We start from the raw sequence: 25989 nt of genomic DNA, 5'->3' as shown, positions 1-25989 counted from the left end.
ATGTATTAGTTATAGGTGGACACAATACCTTTATTTTATTTTTATGTTGTGCTGAGGATCGAACCCAGGGTCTCGTGTGTGCCAGGGGATCGATCTACCAGTGAGCCACAATCCCAGCCCATCCCCCCGGCCACACACACTCTCTTTACTACCACTCCCACCACCTGGACTTCTCCCTGATCCAACTGCATTCTGTGATGGATGATGGTATCAGACACACACTCTTCTGTATCATCCTCTCTGATCCTGCAACAGCACTTGCTCTTATATTTTCCGAATCATTGCTTTTCTTACTCCTACTTCCAAAGAAGCTACTACATTTTCCTATGGAAAACCACAATATCAGACCATGTTGATTGTGACTTGGGCTTAACCTCCTTCACTGTTCAGCAGTCATTTTGCTGGTCCCAGAACACCTTCCTCTACCTCTCCAGCTTTCACTGCATCCTTGAAGCTCCCACCTCACACTTGTTCCTTTTATTCTCAGTTATTTGCCTTCTACTTTAAAAGAAACATAAAGGCCACCAGGCAGGAACTCCCTCTGCCTTTCTTGTGTCTTTTCCTAAAACTGAGAGGCATTTCTAATTACACATTTTTGCCTCTCAATTGCATCTTCTCTACCTACCCTCTCTCAGGGTGTTGTCCTGTCAGCTGTACATTTGCATTTCTATACCTTCAAAGTTCCCAGTCTTTAAAAACAGAAACACTCATGAAACAAGATCACTAGTCCTTCTCCTTTGCTTCCTCATTCAACTTTGGAAAACTTGTTTATATATGAACTTCCTTTTCTTCCTAAGTATATTGTGGTTCTGTTTCTGGCCTTCTTAACTTTCTGGAATAGTCCTGTTGACTATCACTGACAGACTCAAGAGAGTTGCATTCAATTCTCATCCTTCTGGACCCTTTCAAAAATATTTGAGATTTCGGTGCCAGTCCTCTGGCCATTCCTTTTTCTGCCTTTTGTTGGCTTTTCTCATCTTCTGTCCATGTTTTCTGTTCAGCCTATCAGTGGTGCTAAACTCCGGCTGCATATTATCATTACTTGCCATGCAAATTAAAAAAAAAAAAATCCTCCTCTCCCCACCCGTCCGGGGAGGCGGAGCCAACCTCAGCATACCTAGAGCTCCCTGGGAATACTGAAACACTGAGCCCCAGTGCAAGCCTGGAACTCCTGCTTCAGATGATCGTGCCCTCAGAAATTTCCTACTCACGATATCACCACCATCATGTAAGTGAAAATCCTCAGGTCTCCATATGGCCCCACCACCTGAACTTCAGACCTGAGTACGCAAAGGTCAGCTAGAAACAGTACCTTGATGTCCTGCCCTCACCACTCATTTTCAAATGAAGCACATTCTATCCCGTTCCTTCCACATTTTTCCTGTATCCTTTCACCTACTAGGGATATCAGTCCACTCTTACTGTCCCTTATTCTTCATGTCTCATGTAGTCACTCAGTAGTTCTCAAATCCTCTGAAATTGGCCTTTTCTCATATTGAGTGTCCTCTCATTCCACCACTGCTGCTTTGACTCATGCTGTAAGTAACTGTCTGGGGAATCTTTAGGCCGCCAGCCAGTAGCAGTCTGAACTCACAACTTCATGCTTTCCACTTATCCCCTTTAAAAAGATGTGCAAATCCTCTTTCCATCAGGACATAATAGAAATTCACTGTCTGATGTGCAGAACTCTTCGTAGTTCTACTCCTTCCAGCCTTATCCCACAGAGATGCTCCCCATCTCTTCCCTCCTCCTGCCATAACAGAACCATCACATTTCTTGGGCACAATCCTAAACCCTTTGGATTCTCCCTCTCTTCCTTTTCACTTTTGTTTTTTTCCCCCCAAATAATTAATTTCAACTCTTTCTTTGAGAGTCACTCTCTGTGTGGTCAAAATGTTCTTTTTATTTTTTCAACAACAGAATTCTCTCAATTTCAAGGGTTCTTAAACTGTGATCCACTGGTAGAGTTCAGGAGGCCTATGAACTTGAATGAATGAAAAAAGTATTCTCTATTTCACATCTAATTAAAACAATGTTTTATTGTGTGATGAATGAGGACAAAAACCCCAGTAGTAATATTAGTAGTATCTACAAGGTTGTCACCAGTAGAAATTGTAGATGTTTTCATATCTCATCACAGTTGGCAAAAGTATCTAGAAATGTTACCTAGGCTCATTACTACTTAAAATTATACTGGTTCTTAAACCTGCCACTGTGTATTTTTAACTAATACATTAATAAGGAAGCATACTTATTAATAGTTCACAAATGTGGTTTCTAAACATTTTGAAAACCAAATCTCAATTGATTTCCTTTTTAATCCCTTTTATATATAAATGTGCAAGTACATTTTATTCTGAGAAAGTTATTTTCAATTTTACTGAATTGCCAAAGGGATTGAGGATACAAAAACAAAGAAACAAAGACAGTCCCTAAAAATGGCACTTATTTTCTTGTATCCCAGTTAACAAGTTGTTTTTCCTCACTCTCTGGGGGCAGAGACAATTTTTATTCCCCTTTATATCCACATGGCTAATATAGTTTATAGCACATGGTAGGTACTGGAAAATGTTGACTGACTGAATAATAAATTAAAAGAATAAAAAACAAAATCACCTGTCAAGCAAATATCCTGAATAGGGCCCAAAGTAAGATCGGAGATGCTATAAGAGACGGTCGCCAAGATCCTTGTTAACTGCTTATACCTGGGTCTTATCCCAGATATTTGAATCTGAATTTCTAGGCATGTAGCCCTGGATCTTCAGTCATAGAAGTTTACTAGAGCTTGGCCTGTTGGCATACGCCTGTAATCCCAGCAGTTCAGGAGGCTGAGGCAGGAGGAAAAGCCAGCCTCTGCAACTTAGTAAGGCCCTTAAGCAACTCAGTGAGACTCTGTCTCTAAATAAATCACATAAAAGGGCTGAGGATGTGACTCAGTGGTTAAGTGCCCCTGTGTTCAATCCTCAGAACCAAAAACAAACAAATAAAAAAAAGTTTGCTAAAGTTCAAGACCCTGTACAATAGAATGTATACTGCACATTGGCCTTTAAATAAACAAATGAATACATACATATATAAATAAATAAAATCATGTCTTTTAACAAATAATTTCTACTGCCTGGACTTCATTTTCCTCCTATGAAAAATGATTCTTTAATAGTTGCAGCATGTTCTTCTCAATTATAAGGGTTTTGGAATCTATCTGCACCTCTGAAGGAAGTAAGGCAAGTCTAACTCCTTCAAAATGAAGAGTGAAAATGCTTTGGATATGTGCCCATATTGATTTAGTTCTCTGGGGTACAGGGTCCCTGCTTCTTGTTGACTGACTCCAAACAATATACCAAACCATTCTGATCCTCGTGGCTTATGAAATACTCAGCTGATGTTTTCCAGACACCAGTTCTCTTTTGTTCACCTCCTCTGTCAGACCTAGGCAGTTTTAATGTTTTTCTCCAATAGTCTGGGGAAGGATGAAGTAGTGTGGATTTGCAAAGCCAACATGTGTCATCCTGTTATGACCCCCAGGCCATAATATCTCTGGGGACAATATCCATCAGATATGATTAATAGTCTAAAACAGACAACCAAATCAACAAACAAAACAGAGTGAAGAAAGGCCAATCAGCCATTTATTTTGCTGTAGTTTTAAACTTTGATTTGTTTTATGTAAATTTTTCTTCATTTTATACCTTCAGAGTGGGAGGTATAAAAATTTATCTGCGATGCAGATAAAATTTTTAAAAAAATTTTAAAAATATTTTTCTCATGTTGGTAGGGCTTTATTTCATTCATTTATTTATATGTGGTGCTGAGAATCAAACCCAGTGCCTTACACATGCTAGGCAAGCGTTCTGCCACTGAACCACAACCCCAGCTCCTCAGATAAAATTTTAAGACAAATATTTTAATCATTTGTGAAAGAAGAATTTGAGCACTCTTTCAGCCAACCAAAAAAAAAGAATTATAACTTAAAACATTTTCATTTGTAAAGGTCAATATATAAAAATTCCCATTGTTCTATAATAAATATACTTCTTTCAACTTTGCAAGATATATTCTTTTTCTTACAATTCACTATGCTTTGCATCTGGATGCAAATATACCCACCCACATAAGCTTCTTGCTTTGCTGCACCAGCTTTCTAAAGAGAAAAAAAAATATTTCTTCATTCATGTGTAAGAGACTCTGATTTGGATTGTGAAGTATACTGATAGATTGAAAGTTGTTTAAATACAGATACAATGTCTTGTGCATTTTTTGCATCCTGTACAGTATATTGTGTTTTTTTTATATAGTAGGATTTCAGTAATCTTTATTGGAAAAAAAATTTATTGCTGTCCTGAGGAAGCAGTGATAGCTAATAAATATTAAGTATATAACTAACAAATGTTAAACTAAAGGGTGACTGCACTATTCTAAGGACTTTACAATTCTATATATTTAATAACTCTGTGATAGTGTTGTTTGTCACTCCCCTTGTAAAGAGATTGGCCAAGGGAAGCTAACTCTCTTGGTCAGGGTCATACCACTAGTAAGCATCGAGTCATGATCTGAACCCTGGCAGACTGTCTCCAGAGCCAGTATTCTTATTTTCAAAACTACATGGCTTACTCTTTATTGTTTTAACAGAAAATTACGATGAGCCGTTTTTAACTGAAGAATAGATTCCTTTCTGAAGTTTAATGTTGAAAACCCATTCCAGTACATTGCCCTGGCCTTCTCACTATTAAAAGGTTCTTTGGTGCTTATTTGAAACAGATGCAAACACTTAAAACATCCATTTGCATTGTGTTTCCCTGTGATTTGCTGGACCATGTCAGGTTGCCTTCAGGAGACTCATTTCTAAGTGACTGACTTCATTGGTCTTGCTGCTCCTTTACAAACCTGCAACTTCATGGGTCTGCTAAAGCTGGTTGTTCAGAGGTTTATTAGCATCTTGTGCCAACATTCTGTCTCTGCCTGTTTGAGAAAGATTTAGGACAGTTATGAGAAGAAACTGGGTGGGTTTTTCAAAGCACAATTTTTTTAACCAAACCTGTTGGCAAGACATGATGACGGGCTAATGGCTGTGCAAAGTTTATTTTCACGTACTTCGAACTCCAGGAATTATTCATTGGGAATTACTTAAAAGCCTTTGCCTTCCAAATGTCCTGCTTTTCTTCTAAGTTATTGTTCTTCAGTAAACTTAAGATTCAGTTGACCTTCCTTTTTCAACATTTTGATTTTTAACTATTTTTATTGCTTGCTCAACTCTTGTGATTATTTAACTGTTGTATCGTATAATTTTGCATGCAAAATGATAAGGACAGGAAAATGTGACCATGAACCCACAGCATGGGCAGGTCTATGTCTCTCGTCCCTAAGGATAGATTAATGACAGTATCATTTTAGTGGGCTTTATTAGTCTCTCTAGTAATAAGAATGATTTGGCATGAGTGTTTTGGTTAATCACAGATTCTGATTAATAAAAATAAGACATATCATGGGGTTTTGGAGAATCAAAAATAATGAAAATATACTTGTACCAATCAAAACATAATATAATCTCTTTTTTGATGATTTAGAATATTCTTCAGAATCTTGCTTCATGTGATGTTATCTCCATGTTCATTGGTTAAAATTATATTTGGGAAATGTTTGAGGAAACAATTAAAGAAGATATGTTTGGATTATACTTAGATTTACTGAAATTATGTTTCTGAGTCATTTGAGCTAAGAATAGGGAGCGTTCTCTCTCACAGTGAAGCCTTAGGCTATTCCATTCCAGAGCTCCAAAACTGTAGAAGAAAGCTAGAGAAAACCTCCTGACTATGATGAAATCCTTCTGGTACTTTGGCACCTATATCCTTTAAATGGTAATTATACCCTCTAATTTTATCATATCTTTTGTGTATCTTTATCATCATACGTTGTCTCAAAATCTGGTCATGTGGTCCTAGAGGGCTGACTCTCTCTGTATCTTCCCTTCTCACCTATTACGAAGACAAATATCAGTATCTCAACATGTTTTGTTAATTTCTGAGACACAGATTTTATTATATTGTTTTTAATCTGGATGCTCTTAAGAGAGTTTAAAGTGATGTTGCTTATTTATAGAGCTTAATTTTCAACATTAAATATAAATAGTGTCAGTGACTTTGGAGTTCCTGTGACAGTCACCTATTTTGGGTTTTATGTTGATGCATGTCTATCGGAGAGTTGTTGTTTCTGTTTATTGTGATGGAGTAACCTTTTATCTCTAAGGATGCTTATGACCTTGTTGAATAGCAGTCCAAAATTTGTGTAGCTTGTTTTGATTTTAACCAAAGTTACAGCTGCCTAGCTGTAAAGCAGTCAGTTTCTCTTATTATGACTAGTTCTTCAACTTGTACTGTTTTAAATTGCCTGCAATTAGCATATTTCAACCTTATTTTTAGGTTTAAATTGCAGTGTGAGAGTGTACTCTCCTCTTAGCTAATTAGTGCTATCAAGGAACAGTAGGTTACCTCATTAGTACCATGTGCATTTAATTAAAGAAGAGAAAATTGGAGTTAACCTCATAGTTAATATTTTCACAGAGTGCTACAATGCCAACACCTTCAATTGGAGTCACACCCCTGTGTATCTAATTATGCACTGGTGCCAAATAAGGTTAGTAAGGGTACTACAAGGCTGTTGACAAAATAATTTAGATGAAAACGTGTTTGTTGGATTCTGACAGTAAAATATAACTTGAACATTTCCCCCCAGTCCCTATCTGCCAGCATCAGGTGACATACTTCTTCACAAGAAAGAGAAGGAAGGGGATATTTTGGAAGCCATTTTTCCCGTCTGAATTAATGTTGCTCTTATCTTGAAGAAAACAGCATATAGTCATGTAAAGCATATACAATCCGTTTCTTAAACAGAGCCCCTGAACTTCAGAGATGTATTTGAAAAGAATTATTTATAAGATGTAATATTTACATGCATCAAACCACTACAAATACTCCCTGACACCCGTACCACATCCCCCCTTGCTTTTCTTCTTTCCTGGTATGGTTATAATTTCCCTTGTGTATCTTGTGAATGGGGATCATCCTTTCATATCATACATGAAGTCTAAGGATGTGTTGTCACATGGTCTATTCAAATGCAGTGTAATCCTTTTGCCCTTCAGACAAAATCTTTGAAATGTCTAATGCTACTTAGGTAAAAAATGACATTCCATGTCATTTATCAATAAATAATCACTTTGCTTTTACAGATAAAAATGCAAACTATACATTTGAGTATATAGAGTAGTTTTCAATGCAAATGGCAAAATTCAACAGGTTTTAACAGATATTATGGAGTACAGCTCTATAGTTTTAGGTGAATTTTAATCACAACAATTGTACTATAATAATGCATAGCCAAGACTGTTTAGTCAAAGAAATTATTGGGATTATTCTCACATTTCATGGCAAGAAACGTTTATATTCATTGGTATTGGTTGTAATTGGCTAAAAGTCAGAGGGTAGCTTTTTCAAAATTATATGGAGATAATTAAGTTTTAATAACAAACAGTATTCCATACTCTAAAATCACAGTGCCATTTAAATCTATGGGAGTATTTATGATTATTGAATATAATTTTAATTTAGAAGTGGTAACTGAGTTTCCTAAGACAGCATCATGATAATCAGTGAATTGTTTTGTCATTGGTTAATTCATTATGATTCAGCTATTCAACTTCACATTGTCAAATGATTTCAGTTTTTAAAATCTGTGCTAGTATTAACTGTGAGGAAAAGATGGACTAGTCTTTCCTATGTTGATCTGCCACAACAATAATTCCCCAAAAGATGATTTTTTAAAATGATAATGTACATTATTAGCATAAGCCTTGAGACTGAAAAGAAAAAGAAAAAGAAGCCAACTCCTGATTCTCTTTGTTTAATCTAGGAATTGCTTCCAGAAACAAAATTATGTGTCTGTGGCCACTCTTCTGGTGATGGGCATCCTCACAACACATTTGCAGTAAGTTACATTGGGCAAATAGAAATTCAGCTACTATACACAAGGCCATGGACCCAATCCCACTAAACAGATAATCTCTGATTTTCTATAATCAATTCCTTCCATGGGGGCAGATAATCAAGAGACAGCTAATGTTAAGATACAAATGCAATTAGTTGGTTTTCTGTTACTTCTTGTGTTCTCATTTCAATTATGTTTCATCAAATATACAGTTCACAGTCTCTGTGAGTTGACACTAAAGTTCACCTAATTATATAATATAAAGTCTATATCACTGATACACTTTTCTTGAACTTTAGGACTACTTTGATGAAAGTACTGATATGCAGAAAAATAATGAGTACAGATTATGATTTGATCCAATACATATTTTAGGAAAGAGTTGTTGTTCCCTATTCTGCAAGTTGCATATAAGTATGTCAAAGCTTATGTGTGTGTATTTTGCCACTAGAGTGAATCTTGTCTCTTTGAACTATAATATTCAATGAAAATTGCTTTTGTGACCCAATTTACATACCCATTAGCCTTGGAAATGAACAATAATCCTGAAGTGTCCATTCAAGAATCTTTAAATAGAACAACTTCATGCTTCTATTTAGCATGAATACTACCTATATTCTCAGGAAATCTCTAAATATGTACAGTCACATATCTTAATATACAGAATTTTTACTTGTTTCCATATGAGTTGATATACTTGTTTTGTTTCAGAGGGAAGAGGACTCCTGAATTGACTCATTCAAAATTTGTATTTTACTACCCTATGCATAATGTTTCTTAATTGTAATTGATAGAATGTAACACAATTAAGACTCTTTTAAACAAATAATCATTGTTTTTTGTCAATGGAAAAAAATCTAATCCCATACCATAGTTTTTAAAATGATATTTTTTCATTAAAAGTAGCATCAAATTAATGTGGGGTATTATTTATGGAAGATATGAAATTTTTAAAATGTCAATAGTTGGTGTAGAGGATCGATAATAAATTTTGTATATGGAGGTTCTGTGATGATCTGAAATCATCTGGTTTGAGGTCTTACTCATTTTAATCCTAAAGTGTTTGGCCCTCCTGAGCACTCTTTGTAATAATATTTGAAAAACAATGGCAAGAATTAAAAAGTAGTGATGAGTTTTGTTGAATTGATGTAACTAAATTTATGTGAAGGGCTAAAACAATCTGAAATTCTAAGTATTCTTTAGTTTAAAGGAAGATAAATTTAAGGTACTTCAAACATAATTATATACTTAAACTTAATAAAGAAGATTAATCCAAAAATACACTTTAAAAATAGTACAGTAAAAATAGGGCAGTACTCCTCTAATTGGTAATAATTTTCCTAAAAGAATTCCAATGGAAAAATTGTTTCTATTAGACCAAAGTGTGAGCTGGCTTAACTACTAACCGTGTTTGTTCTTTATCTAAAATTATTTCTATCATTAAAAAAAATTCTATTGAAGAGAAAAGAAATACATGTCATCAGATCTTTATGTTTCACTGATATATTTTCAGAATAAAATGTGATATGAAGAAAGGAAGTAGTTTACCCAGGGACCATAAAACTAACTCCTCAAGGGCAGGGCTCCATTTGTAGTCCCAATTTGTGATCCCTAGTGTTTTGGTCTACCCTAAGGTGTCCACGTTGTTCTTGCTGCCTTGAGTGCTGCATTGAAGGGAGTGTGAGGTTGTGCCATTTGTCTGTCACCACATTTAGTCTCTGAGATGGAAAAGGTCCTAGATGTGCTGGTGATGGTTTCTGTGGCTAGTGAGGGAGGAGGAGCAGGGCATTGGAACACACCAGGTGCTCACTGTCTCTGCAGGGTGCTGAACTCTGCTTCACATTAGTCACCAAGCCACTTCTCGGCTTTACAACTCAAGGGAAACATTAAGTAGATGCTTATTTTCCTTTATTGATTGCATTAGTTATAAACTTTCTGCAAGCTAAAACAGCTATATAATGGGATTTAAAATCAAGAAACAAACTAAAACAAACACTATCTATTATTCATGGTTGACAATTCCTATGTGATGGGCATGGTTCTCTTTTAATATTCATTAAATTTTAAAAGTATCAATATCCTGGAGTGGTACTCTACTAAGTATGTTGCACCATAGGGTTTCTTTTGGACTAAGAGGAGAAAACTGTGGAAGGATGGAAGAGGGGAACCTGAAGCTAGCCACTGTCCTTTATCATCTATGTGACTGACATTCACATTAAATTGTGAATTGCAGTTCTCAAACTTTTAAGGGGCCTTATATATGTCCTTTCAAGGGGTTAATTTAACATCATAGATATCATTTCCACAGTTCTTCAACTTTCACAAATAAAATGCTGAAATTTTCAGGCATGCTTTTCAATTAGCAGATTAATTTTTGCTCCTCCCCGTACCTACTTCACTTAAAAAGTAACAATCCATTTAGTTTATTATGAAGACTGAAATAAAGTACCATAAATTGGGAGGGGAGGGGAAAGCCACCATACCAAATGTAAAGCCCAAATTACCTTAAAGAAGTAAACAGTACATATTTGAAATTAAACAGATGGGGACAGCTCTTCATGGCATCATCCTCCTGCACGTATTAACTGTATCACATGACTAGCAAAATATGCAATACAAATATATTTCATGGGGCATTCTTTCTGGCAGTTTGGTTTATTAGTAACCATCAGATATTAGCCACCCTCTGAATACTGTGCCTTTCTAGCATCACAGTGCTGAACAGTAGCAATATTTTATGTACCCACTAATGCATTCTGTTTGTTGTGTCTATACCAATTCATTGTAGTACTGGGCAGTGACTGAACCCACTTATATCACCTCTACCAGAACATTGTAATCTTAAATTCTGTCTGCTTGTTGTATTTAAGTATTTGGGATCCATGGTTTGTGTTTTTAATATTCTAAGAAACATTATAATATCCTTCTTACAATTTTGGTTTCTTCAGAAAAATCATTACTTTCTGGCTTTAAATGAAAAGAGTTTGAGAGTAAGAGTGCTTCATTGTGGGAGATTACTTTCCAATGCTTGTTTTTCACATTCTATCTTTTCAAATGGTGTCTTGTAAAACTAATCTGAAAAATATCTTCACTTATTTTTCCTTTTTTTGGGGGGGGGTACCAGGGTTTAAACCCAGGGGCACTCATCCCTGAGCCACACTTATCCCCATCCCCATCCCTTTTTAAAATTTTTTTTAAAATTTTGAGACAGAGTCTCACTAAATTATTCAGGGTCTCACTGTTTCTGAGGCTGACTTTGAACTCATAATCCTCCTGCCTCAGTTTCCTGAGTAGCTGGGATTATAGGAATATGGTACTGTGCCAGGTTTCTTTTAATTTTCTTTCAAACTTTCATGCTAGGACACATACCCTTCCTTTTCGATGGATCTTTGTGGTATATCTAATATCCTTATGAATGGCTTATGGTCAATATCCTGAATTTCACAGTCTTTGACTTCCCTATTACACTAGTAACCCAGGTAAACAACTCACTATTATATAACTAGACCCTGTTGACACCTCATCTGTCCAAGTGACTCGTTAACACCTACCTGCAGATAATCTTATTGTTAGTCTTGCCTACAGTTTCTTACACCTAAATGCATACTGTTTTACTTGGCAGTCTGCCTGTTAGCTCTAAGTGCTAAGGCAATTATGTTGACTGCTTAGGGTTTTGTCTTATTTTTAAGCCCTTTAGCATTGTATCAAATGAATCTTCTAATTAATGAAATATGTTAGACCTATAAACTTGACTGGCTTTGGTCCAGTTAGTGGGTTTATGTCCCATTCAAATTGTTTCAGCAATCACATTTGATCTTTCCACTACTAGTTTTGACTCCATTGCTATTGCTCCTGAATGTTTCTTTTGATGGGGATTGTGAAGACTTTAAGAAGCTCTTTTTTATGTTTCAAAATCATTGTTCTCTTTGGGCTTTACTTAAATTGTACCCTGCTCCCAATAATCTATCCTGTGGATTCTGGAGTTACTGGATTGAATATTGGGCAAATTAATTGTCCTCATACCCTCATACTTTTAGAACAATAATACTATTTACCTATAGGGTGACATTGGGAATTAAATCTGATATCCCTGAAAAGTTCTTAGTCTGATAACTAACACATAATTAAGTATGCAGTAGACGTCCAGTCTATGGTAGCACCAATATACTCTGGCTTGGCAATTCTATTTGAAATAAATTAAAATATGTATTTAAAATTAACACTAAAGGAAGCAGTGGACATTGTTCCCTAGGTCAAGGCTAAGACAGATGACCATGTTTCCAACTGAGTGGAAATTATATTCATTAATCTGAGTTGAACTCTGACTTATTCACTCACAAAAATCATTGTTGTTCACATACTTTGTGACTTTTCAAATGAAAGATAGCTAAGTGGAAGAGTCAGAAACCTGCCTAACGGTACTTAAATGATGTCCTCTTGGCAGCCGGAGGAACTGTGACATGATAGGAAAAAAGACTATGCTCTCGGTTGTCAGTATCCAGCTAGGGTGCAGGAAGATATTACAGCTACATTGGAACTTTGTACGGTAATGCCAGATACAACTGGTGTTTTCTTCCTTCCTCTAATACAAATGCATTGGCAGAGGGTAGCCAGAAGTTAAAATAGATTATTACTCACTAGAAGTATTAATAGTCTCATCAAACTTGATGGACACAATTAACCAGGGAAATATATTGATTTTTTTTTCCTGAAGTGGTCTGTATTTAAAGATTTAACTCTTTCATTAGTAATAAGATATGTAGTATAGAATTGATTTTATTATGAAGCAGTATAAATTATATTTGTTATTCTATCATGATTATTTTGAGTAGCTTTATTGACTATTGTGATGGCATTGGTACTTTAGTTCTTCAGTAAGAAATAAACCTTCACATAATAAATATTTCAAACACATTTTTGCTGCTTTTATTAATATCCTAAACATATAGTATAGTGACCATGTTTAGGTCTATTATAAAAACCTTCCAGATGCTTCGTCTGGAACAGAATAAATGTTTCTATTTTTAAAACCTTGTCTGACATTTGTATGCAACTTCTTGATTAAATCTTTCTCTTTCCTGGTATAATTCCAGATATTAGTAATTGTCCTTACACACCTCACTCATCTGGGATGTAACTCTCTGGGTTCAGTTCATTCTGGAGACCTCTCCTGAGTGATTGCCTCTCACCTTCTATTTTATTGCAATATTTGAGATTGCCATGAATTCTCTTGATGTTGACTCCAAGAAGGACTGATAGCAGAGCTTTTTCAATGGAAGCTGCTCTTTGAAATTTATAATGAATAATTTACTCCCCTTGATGATTCACCAAAGCATTAGTATGGCAGAAATCAGTGGCTGATGAAAGGATTATTTATTTAGTTATCTGGTTTTGTTGTTGTTAATATATTTTTCATCACATAAATTGATACACACACTTGAATATGTCTGTGGCAATAATGTGAATTTATGGTACCTATTAGGACAGACTGTATTTTTCCTTTCACATATAAAGTTATTTGTAATGAGCTGTTATTGGTAGTCTCTACACATATGATACATAATCTGCATTAACTTCTAATAGTTCACTCTATAATTCTTCCATATTTCTAAACATCATTTAAGAAAATGTGCATTCTGTGTTTATTATTTGTATTTTTGTCCCTTGTATATTTTCATATTATCTTATTTAAGTATACTAATAACCCAAAGGAGCAGAAAACAAGTCATCTTAGTTTATAAATCTTCCTGACTTTTGCATGCACACACACAAATATACATATATACACGTATCTAAATGATCAATTATATAAAATAATGTGCATGCATTTTTATTGAGCCTATTTGCAATTCGTTTCTGTTTATTTTGTTAAAGTTAAATTTTTTGCATTCATAATTTTCATTAAGCAAATGAATTGTTTGCTATGCACAGGGTTAACAAATTATGAAATCAATTTTTTTTACAGACACAGTTCATGTAGCCAGTAAACATTTCTCAACTGGATTTTTCATATAATTTCAGTACATGGAATGTCAGTTTAAGCAGTACATAATTTCACTGATGTAAAAACTTAAACCTAAATTTTCATGTTGTATTTTAAATCATTAGTTGGTGGAGTTTGCAAAGTTTACTAATAACAAAATTCTGTTACACAATTGTGTAATGTATCATAGAACTTAGAAGAAGTTACAGTGAAACCACTTTCAATTACTCACATTCCTCATCATAATGATAATGAACTGTGCAAATAGATTCACACTATTGATTCAATAATGAATAAAATATTGCACCAAGTTAAGGATTTCAAGTTAGAACTTATTTTTCGTTTTAGTATCAAGAAACAGTTTTAAAATGCCCAGGCTCTCACAAACATGTTGCTAGCTTCTTTTTTGTGAAGTCCTGGTTTCTGTTCCTCAGACACCTCCTGTTCTTTCTTGAGAAAGATTCCATGAGATATTTTACCATATTGGCAGAAATAATCTACCCTTCAAATCCAGAGTATTAGTTATAACATCACGCTCCAGAACATATAACTTGTATATTTAACATTTTAAGAGCAACACTATAATAATCCTAATCTTACTTACTCTCAATTTTAATTTAGAATTTATAAAATATTTAATCTGGTTTAAAACAGACAATAAAAGAATGAGAGAAACAGAACATCAGAAGAGGTTGTAGTAAAGGGGAGGCATTAAGCAAACATTTAGGAGATAGTTTCTCCTTTCATTACCAGAATTCATAAATTTGCACATGGTAGAGGGAGGAAGTGTTGCCAATTTCCTGTTATCGGAATTTGACAAACTTAAAGGTTTAGGGATTTAAAATTTCTAGACCACCATTCACAAATATTTTCTGTTGCATAGTTAATATAAAATTGAAATAAAGGAAATAAATCAGAATGATAAAGGTACTGTTGTTTTATTCCCTATTTCTTCTAAATCCTTATTACCTATAAGTTTTACATCTCTTGTACTCTCATATATTGAGGCTAAAATACTGCACAGTGTGCTTTTTTTGGGGGGGAGGTCAGGTCTACCTTTCTCTATATATTACCTGAGTAGTTACTCTGCTGTTTTGGAAGGGTTTTGTTCTGTAACTGCATTGACAAAATAAAGAGGAGAAAATGTATTACGAACAAACGTTGTCATCTTTCATGGACTGATGGAATTATGAAGCTAAAATGGGTTGTATTGTTCAACTAATTCAACTCCTTTATGTTACAATTGAGAATACAATGTTAAAGAAGTGAACTGACTTCTTCCACATTGCTCCATTATTTACAAAGGTCAAGGGCAGCTATTGATGAACTAACCATTCTTTAGTCTTGATACATGGCTCATATATATTACTTTTGTCAGATTAATTTTAATTTAATATATATTTCAAATAAGGAACTCACCCAGTTCTCCCAAACATTGCTAACTACATTTAGCTAAGAAACAGTTTTGAGAACGAGAGAGATTCTGTGAAATCTTTCTGGAAATTACCATACAGACCACTTAACTACTTCTTGTTTGACAAGAATATTTCTAAGATCTTGATCAGATCAATACAATGGCTTTATAAGGTGAGGGTTAAGGAAAGCAAATTCAAGGGTCTTATACAATTCTTTCAGAAATATTTTAGAGTGAATTGTGAAGTTCTAGACTTGCTTACTGCTTAAATTATGTTATTAGGACTTCACATAGGGAGAAAAAAAAAGACTTATTTTTTTAAAGCCATATAACTATTCCAAATTTAGCCTAATGATTTCAGATCTTAATCCTTTATAATAATTTTCCCTTTATTTAGATCACATGGTCAAAAGAGCTCAGTAGTTCTATAAAGAGGGGGGGAAAAAAAGAGAAATTATCATTTCCTAGCTTTTCAGGGTGCCTGTTAAATATCCATCACATAAATATTATGTCTTATACATTGAAGATAAGTTATTTGTGGGTCTACTGATCATGAAATATAAGAAAATGAAGTAAAGCAATACTTTTAAGTCTGATATTGAAATATGAAATAGTATGTGAAGCCCAGGAGGGATTTTTGGATTGACCAGAAAAAAAAACTAAGTCCATAGCATACAAATTTTATCCTATAAAATAGATTCATATACTTGTTATGAATTGATTACTTTAGAAAAGAGTACAAAGATTAAAAATTCTATTGAGAAATTGTGGTTCTAGATAAATCCTAAAAGTATCTGGAATGATTATTTCTATCATTGTTAATTAGCACCTACAGTTTTATTATTTTTAAATTTTTTTTGGTTGTTGATGGACCTTTATTTTATTCATTTATTTATATGCAATGCTAAGAATCGAATCCAGTGCCTCACACACATGAGGCAAGCACTGTACCACTGAGCCACAACTTCATCCCCTAGTTTTGTTATTGATACCATCACAGGATAGATGACTCCTCTTGTTCCTCTTTCTCTTAAGGTATATGGTCTGTATATGGTCTTCAGTGGTTGCTCAATTTCTGCAGAATAAATCTTGAACAATTTAAGCCTTTCAGTCATCACCATCTCTTCCAATAAAAATAAATAAATAAATACTGGGTTTTTGTTTTTTTCCCAGCCTTAGCCACTATTATTTCACAAACAAAATATTGAATCCTGACTGATCTATTTCTTTTAACACAGTGTACTCCATCTTTTAAAATCCCTCTGTAACCACTAGTAATGCAAGGCACAGTTCAATTACTGTCCCACAGACTGCTTTTCAACAATGCAGTCCACACTGATTAACCCTTCTTTGGATTTTGCATATGTATAACTTATTCAATTCACACTTTTGAAATTCTTCTTACATACTCCCCTGTTACTCAGTCCCATTTAGCTCATTTTTATTGAACATCTATGTATAACTTGCAAGACTAAGCAAACTTTTCAGTATAATGATAATTAATATCCTGCATTTTAGAAATTTAGATTATGGAGATGAAAAATCTGTAATTTAGGACTGAAAAATTCTGTGTAAACTACAAATACAGATTTAATAGTTTTACTCAGAAATTGGGGATAAGTAGATGGGAGAGGATTATTTGAGATCACATTTCACAAAGAAATATTAGTATATATAATATACGAATATTTAATATCAAAATTTAAGGTTTTGAATGCTTTTCATAAGGACCTTACATATTCTATAAAGTTTCAAACAAAGAAGTAGATGTAAAATAACCAGAGCATCCTATTTAAAGATGTCTTTGGGAATAGTAAGAGATGATTGAAATGAGAAAAGATAATGGAGTCTGTGTGTCCAGATTAGGAAATGTTGTCAAAAAAAAAAAAAAATCAACAAGCAATAATGATGTTCTTAACTAGGGGATGGATAGGGTAAGGAAGTAAAAAGACAGAGTTAAGGAAGAAACAGAAGATACTGAAATACCTGGAATGGTATACCTGGTTGTTTACATTTGGCTGATTGGGATCCTAGTTTTATCTAGAACTCAGGCAGAATAGGAGGTTTGATTATAGCAGTAGAAAGCTGAAGGCGAAAAGTTTTGTTTGAAAAGTGAAATATTCCACTCAGAGCTGAGTGGAAGATGATGCATTTTTCTAAGTCATATCATGTTCAGGAGACTAGAGTCACATAATTTTATTTTTTTCTTTTTTGTGGTTCTGGGGATTGAACCCACGGCCTATCTCCCCAGCCCAGAGTCACATAATTTTAAAGGAGATTGTGAAAAGGAAGATGGCACAGAGAAGTCAGAAGACAAGAGGTTGTAAAGGGGAAGAAAGAACCAGTAAAGACTATGCACTCTCTAGAACAGTAGAGAAGCAGGAGCCAGCAATCAAAGAACAACAGAAGGCATGCATGCACAGTTGCAAATGCCTTTTAAGCCTTTTTAAATTAAGCTTTTTTATTTTTTCAGAGCAGTTTTAGGTTCACAGCCAAATCAAGATAAAGATATGGGGGTTTCCTACGCATTCACTCCCAAGCAGCCTCTCCCATCAGCAACATGCCCATCAGAGTGGTGTCTTTGTTGCCACTGTTGAATGTGCCAACCCCTTGTCATCACCCGTAGTCCATAGTTTACATTAGGGTTCACTTCGGTGCTGTGTGTTATATGGCTTTGAACAAAGGTGAAATTACATGCACCCACCGCTGTAGTACCATAGAGAGTATTTTCACTCCCCTAAGAAGCATTTTGTCCTCTGCCTATTTATCCCTCTCTTCTCTCTATATCTTGACATTCACTCTGGAGGAGATTATTTCAAAGCTAAGAGTGGTTGGCATCCTCTTAGACTACAGTGTATTGTTAAGACTGTAGAATAAGACTGAAAGTCATCAGGTTTGGCAACAGTATTTTCATCAGAATATACCCAGTGCCAGGGACTCACGTGGTAACTGAGAAGGGTTTCTGTAGACATGATGAGTAGTCTACACTAGTCTTTTGGGGAAATTCTAATAAAGGCAAAGATAATGGATTGTGGATAGATAGGAAGATAAAACTGAGGAAAGTCTAGGGAGGATGCAAGAATGGAAATGAAAAGATTAAAATGCAATAGGGAAGAGAAGAAAGAGTTGAAACAAGATCACAATCAAGAAAGAATAGAGGGCAATGGATCAAGGCATGGATGGAGGTAATTCATCTCTAAAAGGAACAGAACACCAGTTCATTGAATTGGGTAGGAATTTGATGAGGAAACTTGGATTACTTCCTCTTTATGTTATTTACTAATTCTGTGTATACCTGTGATTACTACTTCCCTTCTCCCCAGTGACGTGATATCAAATTCTGAACTCTATATTGAATTTTAGGAATTGCTAATTATATGACAAACCATGTGAAAGGGGGGAAGGTGTGCTTATGGTTGCTAAATGTTCTAGATGTGATAGCATTATTCTCTCCATCTTTGTTTTACTTGATGATGTTATTAGCTAAAAGAACAACTACACACAGTTCAAACTCAGAAACTACTTTCACAGAAAGATTCTAATAACAGCATGTAGCTCAGTTGGTAGTATGCTTGCCTTGCATGCACAAGGCCCTGGGTTCAATTCCCAGCACCACCAAAATAAAAAATAAAAAATTCTAATAACAATTGCAATGTGCGTGTAGTTTCCCTCACACAGTTAAGATGGATCTGTATAAGTCTGAAGAACATTAATTATTTTATGAAACGTTTAGATACATTAGGAGTTTGAACTTTTTAAGTAATTGGTTAATTTTTTGTAATTAATAAAAGTTTTCACTTTTTATAAAAACCTTTTAGTGAAAGCAGAACATGTAACCCGACTGAAATGTATGCAGAAATATTATGATAGTCTCTTTTTCATTGTATTGTCAGTTTTAACTTTTAAGAGCAACCCAATAAACCAACCAATGAAACTACTCTCAGACATTCTATATTTAGTATTAGCTGTAGGGATATGATGATATGACAAAGTAGCATCTTTTTTTTTAATGTTATTTTAGTTGTCAGTGGACCTTTATTTATTTATTTATACATGGTGCTGAGGATCAAACCCAGTCCCTCACACATGCTAGGCAAGTGCTCTACCACTGAGCCACAACCCCAGCCCCAAGTAACATCTTTAAACAGAAACCATTCTCTTCTTTCTTCTCATAAAATTGGAACTTAAAGTTTTTAAAGCCCAAAACAAACAAATGAATAACAAAAGACAAAGAGGAACCTTGCCCTTGGCGACCTTGGTGGAGCAGCCCTCCTTCATCACTCTGTGTAAGACATCTGTCATTTCTGGACCTCACTCCTCTTTATTTTTTTTTTTTGCATTTCCACATATATTTTGTAATAAACCTGTCTATTTACACATATGTGCATGCATATATAAAAATTATAGGATTTTAAAAATATTTTTATGGGTGCATTACATACATACATAACAGGAGGATTCAATACGCTGTACTGGTACCTATATCACAGCTACCTTTTCAACCATCTCAGTTCACATTTTAATTGTACCGTGTCCAGGTAATTGCCAAGAGCCAACCGCTGGGCTTTATTCTAAACTTTCTCACCTGTAAATCTGCACTAGTCCACCTTTCCCAGGGAATGACCTGAAAGTATATATTTCTCTAATTTGATGACTGGAAACAGTAAATTATGCCTCTTAGAAAAAGAGTTGCCTGCTCACAGCAGATAATATTTGTGTTTTGCAAAGTGGACCTCAAATAGAAGAATTTCAGAAATTGGTGATTTACTTAACACCCTCCAAATATGTTAATTTACATATTACTCTACATATATTTCTGTGACTTCTGAGTAAGTAGTTCTTACATAATTTTTACTGAAAATAATTCATTTAACATTCTTGCCAGAATGTTGCTCCTTTTCCTTTTTCCCCATTTACTTCCTAAGAAAATTTGTTGAACTTTTCAAAACTGAATGGAATTGTTTTTCTGTTTTGCCCTTTGTTAGGGTTTTGGCCAAAGCATCAAATAAATCAGGTTTTGTGAACAGAAGTCACAATGTAGTCACCTTGGCAGAAGCCAGCTCTGAGGTGCAGCAAACCTTTATAGTAATATTTACCACACCTGTTTACAACTAATTTTGCTCTTGAGGAAACAGCATAACTAAAAATAAAATAACCTTTCTAGAGCCACACTTCAGTATCAGACTGAGCCAAGATACAAACTCAGAGCTCTCAGACACTAAAGTGTTGTCTTCACATCAATTCACCTGTGGTATTCTTCTGATTGTGGAATGTGTTTTACCACTAACATCACTTAAAAGAATGATCTTCATTTTCTGGAATACCTTAACTTTGCTGCCCTCCACCTTCTGTCAACTAGGAATTTCTCAGCTCCCACAATAAAACACACATGTGCGTACAGATTTGACAACTACTAGGTGATGCTCTAATACATAATCTTAATAATATGATGATTTTAAGAAATTCTGACCAAAACTGACTATATTTTCTTTATCACTTTATACTTCCTCATCCTCTTGAACCAGCACTTTAATCTTGTTAAATCTTTTCTTCTGTTTGACAGTCTAAACACTAATTTGTCATTCATGTCTTTGCAATTTTTCTTTTTTTAATATTTTGTTTTAGTTTAAAATGAAGTTATTTTAGTTATAAAATAAAGGTAAAATAAAATATCTTTATTTTATTTTTATGTGGTGCTGAGGATCAAACCCAGAGCCTCACACATGCTAGGCAAGCTCTCTACCACTGAGCCACAATCCCAACCTCATCTGTGCGATTTTCCTAATATCTCCCTTTCTTATTTTGTTACCCCATAATTTTAACCAACTCTCAAAAATAATCAAATGTTCACTATCCCTAAATATGCCCAGTCCTATTTGACCTCTGAGCCTTTTCCTTTTTTTTTTTTTTTTTTTTTGTCTCTTCCACCCAAGGTGGTAGGATTCATCAAATCATGTCCTGGCTAAATATTTTCATCTTGCTCCCATACAATCTGTATGAAATGGAAAGCTGCTCTACCTTTTTCTGTTTTCTTTGCTAGAATATGATTCCTTGATATGGTGGTAGGGGGGCAAATTGCCTTTTCTTCCCATGTCACATAATGAGAAAAGCACATAAATATTTCTAGCAGTGTCTGACTCATTGTCAGTTAACAAAAAAAGTTGTCTTTAATTTTGCTTATATGGAATTTTTTCTTTTGTCATTCATAATGCATAATATACACATCTGTGTATAGAACCAGGAGGGAAGTTTCGTTTTGAGTGAAGACATAAAGGTAAAGTGATGTTCAAATTTTGTTTGTTTGTTCCATATATTATCTAATAGTATATTTTTGTCTTACTGACCAAGAAAAAGTTTTCAAGTATGTAAACATTTTTGATAATAATAAGACTTGCAAGAATGGACAAAGGTGCTGGGGTTGTGGATCAGTGGTAGAGTATTTGCCCAAATGTGAGGCACTGTGTTCAATCCTCATAAAAATGAATGAATAAATAAATAAATAAATAAAATAAAGGCATTGTGTCCATTTACAACTAAAAAATATTTTTAAAAGAATGGACAGAGTTGGGGGGATTGTGTTTGTTGGTTTGTTTATTTTAAGTTTTCCAGTCTTTAAATCAGTGTTTCTCAAACTTTGATACCCATCTGGGCCATATTTTTCTGACTCTTAACCTGAAACTTGCAGATTTATTATTTTTAGGTCAGAAAATCTGTATTTCTTCCAAGTGCTCCAGGAGATTCATGATTAGTCAAGATTAGGAAACATTTTTCCTGACCTTCTCTGTACAAAGTGTCATCTGTGAACCATCCTGAATCTCCAGAGAATTTATTAGAAATGCAGAATGTCAGGCCCCACTGTGGACCTATTGTATTATGATCTGCAATTTAACACAATCCTCAGTTAATGTATATTCCAACTGAAGTTTAAGAAAACACTTTTAAAGCACATCTATTGAAAAATAATCATTCTAATCTGTTATTTTAAAATGTTTGCATGTGGGGGGGTGTATGTTTTAATGTACTATAAATGCACTTCTGATTTAAAGATATAGTTAAGTACCTTATGACCTGCTATTATATTTAACGTAATAATTAAAATCTGAGAAAAACACAACTTTATGCTCTGCGACAATGTTTGGCATAGATTTTAAATATTTATTTGACTTCTATGTGTATGTGTGTTGCATGACAAAAGTACCCAAACCAACTGTTTTGAGTAAATTCCATTTAAAATTAAATGACTTCAGTAGCAACTAACTATAGCCTAACTAAATTTTTTAACCAGTAACCCATAAATAACAGATAGAAACAATAATTGAACTAAAGAAGCCTACTTAATAGCACAAAGTTAAAAAACAGCTTTATATCACTTAGTCTCTAATATGTCCTATAAGTATTTAGGGAGTAAAAAGATTATTTGTGGGATATAGAGAGGATAAAAAGATTTACTCTAGTGTGAGTTATTGGAAATATTTTTAGTGGTGTTTACTCTTCTATTAAGATTCTATCTATAAATACCTTATTATCATTTGTTAAATTAAATGACACTTTATGGGATACTTGATGACTTTAATTTCTGCTTTAAATATGCACATATATTTTAACAATATTTGCATTTTATAATGCATTTAATATTGACTTGTGATAGTGTTACTGCTTAACCATTTCTTTCATTTTGTTTAATAGTTTAAAATTAATTCATGTTTAAGATAAAGGACTTCTTAATATTATATTAACTTAAATTATTTCTATTTCTTATTTCTGAAATGGTGATAAGTACCATTATTTGGGTACATTTCACCTTAACCTAGAGTTTTGGGGGATGACTTCTCTCAATACAGTTAGTTGAAAAATATCAGGATGTCAAGGTACCAGAAAGTAGGTGGTAGTATTGCTTTTTCATCTAATGCTTAAATATCTTTCAATCACATTGCTTACTGCATACAATTTCTCTTAAACTATCACAAGATTTCTTGCAAGTGTAATGCACTTATTAAATGCACATACTAGTACATTTTACTGCCTTTACTTCGTGCCAGTAAAGGCAGTTTTACTAACAAAGCACCACTGGTACTAACATTAGTAAAACCTGATTAACCATTTCTGTTTAAAGCTCAGTTTAGTAGGTACTCATAACTTAATCTATTTTAAAATTTTAGATGTTTCATTATTCTTTTTGGGTGTGTGGGGATACCAGTGATTGAAGTAAGGGGAACTCAACTACTAAGTCACATCCCCAACTCTGTTTTGTATTTTATTTAGAGAAGGATATCACTTAATTGCTTAGCACCTCACCATTGCTATGAAGATCCTCCTGTCTCAGCCTCCTGAGCTGCTGGGATTACAAGTGTGTGTCATTGCACCTGGCTCATTATTCTTATTAAATTCCAACCTAAACTCTGAATTGATTGAATTTAGGTGCATAGAAACTTTGTAATTCTCAAAATTTGGAAAATTGTGACTATTGTAATTTGGTTTATATTGTTCCTATTGTTAGTATTTCCAAGAATGTGTGAATGAAATACGTCGAGGAAAGGAATAGATGGGTAAAAATGTGGAGTATGTCCTAAACCTGTACAGAAGAGGAGAACTCTCTTACTACTTATGCAGTAGTCTTTCAGAGCTCAAATTGCTGTTAATGTGGTAAATGTGAGAGAATGAAAACCATCCTTTTTAGTGCTTGAGATGCTCATCTTCATTTTGAAGAACCTTTAATATTTATTTTAAGCTCATTAAGTTTTAGTCTAGGCCTGATTATTAAATTAAATTTCTTAAAAATTACTTTAAAGAAATGAAATTTTGCCACCAACAGTGTTTAAAAGGTATATGTAAGATGTTCAAAACAGTTAGGCATGGCTCTTCTCCCCCAGGCCAAAGGAAGACACCTTTTATAATCTGTTCCTTCTTAAGTCTCTTGAAAATGGAAAATGAGATACTTGGCTGTGCTAAAGAAACTTGAGTTCATATTTTCCTCAAAACGATTCTCTTTGGTATTTGAAAGCATTGCTTTCCTGGGAGTATTAAACAATAAATAAGTGTTGGCTTCTGTTTTATGTTTGTCTTTAGAAAGATATTCAAGCAGGTTTAGTGTGCCCTGGCTGATTTGCCAGTTCATAAACGTAAAGGAGTCTTGATGGTGTTTCTTAAATAGGGCATGTTGGCCATCTCCACATACAAACTCTTAAAAATAAATCATATTCATGCATTGCCTTCCCCCACCCTAAACTCTTGTTTCTGCTGAAGTCCTTCACTTTTTAGTATATGAAATATACTGCTTCTATTTCTTGATTTTTTGACTGCAGATAGAAGAATATGGCAACTCCCTGCTATAGAAAGATTAGGAATTTAGTAATTTTTCACTACAACCATTTTTTGCTAATTTAGTTATTTTTCAGTCCTTGTAGTGCTTATCATTATTACTCAAATAATAGACAATTTTTTTTATTGATCAATTCTTTACTAAATGCAACTGTTAAACACACAAATAACAGCTACCTGGCTATTTTTATTTTATGGAGACACTAAAATCATTTTGAAGATTCAAATTAAATGGTTCTTAATGCTTTCTTCTATTTTCTACATTATGTGCTTTATATTTTGCCACTTGTTACACTGTTAGGGTTTTTTTTTTTTTTTTTCCCCATCCTTTTTGATGCAGTTGATTTTCTGTAAAATATCTTTTTTTTTTTTCCCTTTGGTTGTTAGTTCAACGAAAGGATGAAGACTGGGATTATTGATCGGATTAGTAGTTAGAGTAAATACTCTGCAAAATCGTGTAGATTTCTATCAACAGTGAATGTCTCCCTTAAATGGGAATGTGTTGACAGGCTTCATGTTCAGGTCCCCAGTTAGGACTGAGCAGACCCAGCTACCACCACTGCTCCAACAGTGTCACTAGAGTGTGGCAACAGCACACATATTTACAGTTGAGGCTGGGAGTTAAACTCTTCTCTCCTGATCTTTTGCATTTCCCCCCACCTGTGTTGAGTGCTTTCTCCTGACAGATGGTTTGTTTTCTTAAACTAATAATGCACTTCTCACACTTTATCCTGGAGGCAAAAACCATTTCTGTGAGGAAGCATGGGCTATTTCTGGAGAGGGCATGGGGGAGAGTGTGTAGTGCTGGCCTGCCCGTTCTCAGTGGCGGATTTTAATTCATTCCTCTGATGCTCATACCGCAGCCCACCCTTGCTTGCCCTTGGTGTTCTGTGGGAAATAGGAGCTTGCCACTGCTATCTTAGGCTGCACTTTTTCACGCTCTTTGTTTGTCAATCTAGGCCTTTCATCTCACTTTCTACCTGGTTTCTTGAATGTTCTGGCCCTCTGCTGGCACCTTTCTTTCTTTTGTCCCCAGCACTGGTATACTTTTTATTATTTCTAAAACAGAGAAGAGGGTGGTCGACGTGGGGCTTATTCTATTCTACTAAACCAGAAGTTAATAACTCTTTTTTAAATAAAATATTGTACTAATATAAGCAATATATATTCATGGTCACCTACGATACACATGTCCCTGTTACAAAATGCCACATCATGGGCCCTGGTGCCACATCCCACCTAAAGAGCAAAGTGTGCTGTATCTTAAAGATCTATACAACATTTTTTATAGCAC

At 34.5% G+C, this 25989-nt stretch overlaps 1 protein-coding gene across 7 annotated transcripts in view; it reads left to right on the top strand.

The window, feature by feature from the left end:
- Nucleotides 1-25989, top strand: part of Foxp2 (forkhead box P2) — a 545442-nt gene that overhangs the window by 421716 nt on the left and 97737 nt on the right. For 3 of the 7 annotated variants that reach the window (XM_047561342.1, XM_047561339.1, XM_047561340.1), the window contains one exon: nt 7906-7980. The exons of the other annotated variants lie outside the window; for them this stretch is intronic. In XM_047561342.1, the coding sequence (XP_047417298.1) occupies nt 7906-7980 (75 nt within the window). The remainder of the gene's footprint in view (nt 1-7905; nt 7981-25989) is intronic. 7 annotated transcript variants of the gene reach the window in all.

This window comes from Sciurus carolinensis, chromosome 8 (assembly GCF_902686445.1).
Source record: "Sciurus carolinensis chromosome 8, mSciCar1.2, whole genome shotgun sequence".
Taxonomy (NCBI): Eukaryota; Metazoa; Chordata; class Mammalia; order Rodentia; family Sciuridae; genus Sciurus; species Sciurus carolinensis.
The sequence above is the reverse complement of the archived record's forward strand: the minus strand, read 5'-3'. Positions and strand labels throughout refer to the sequence as shown.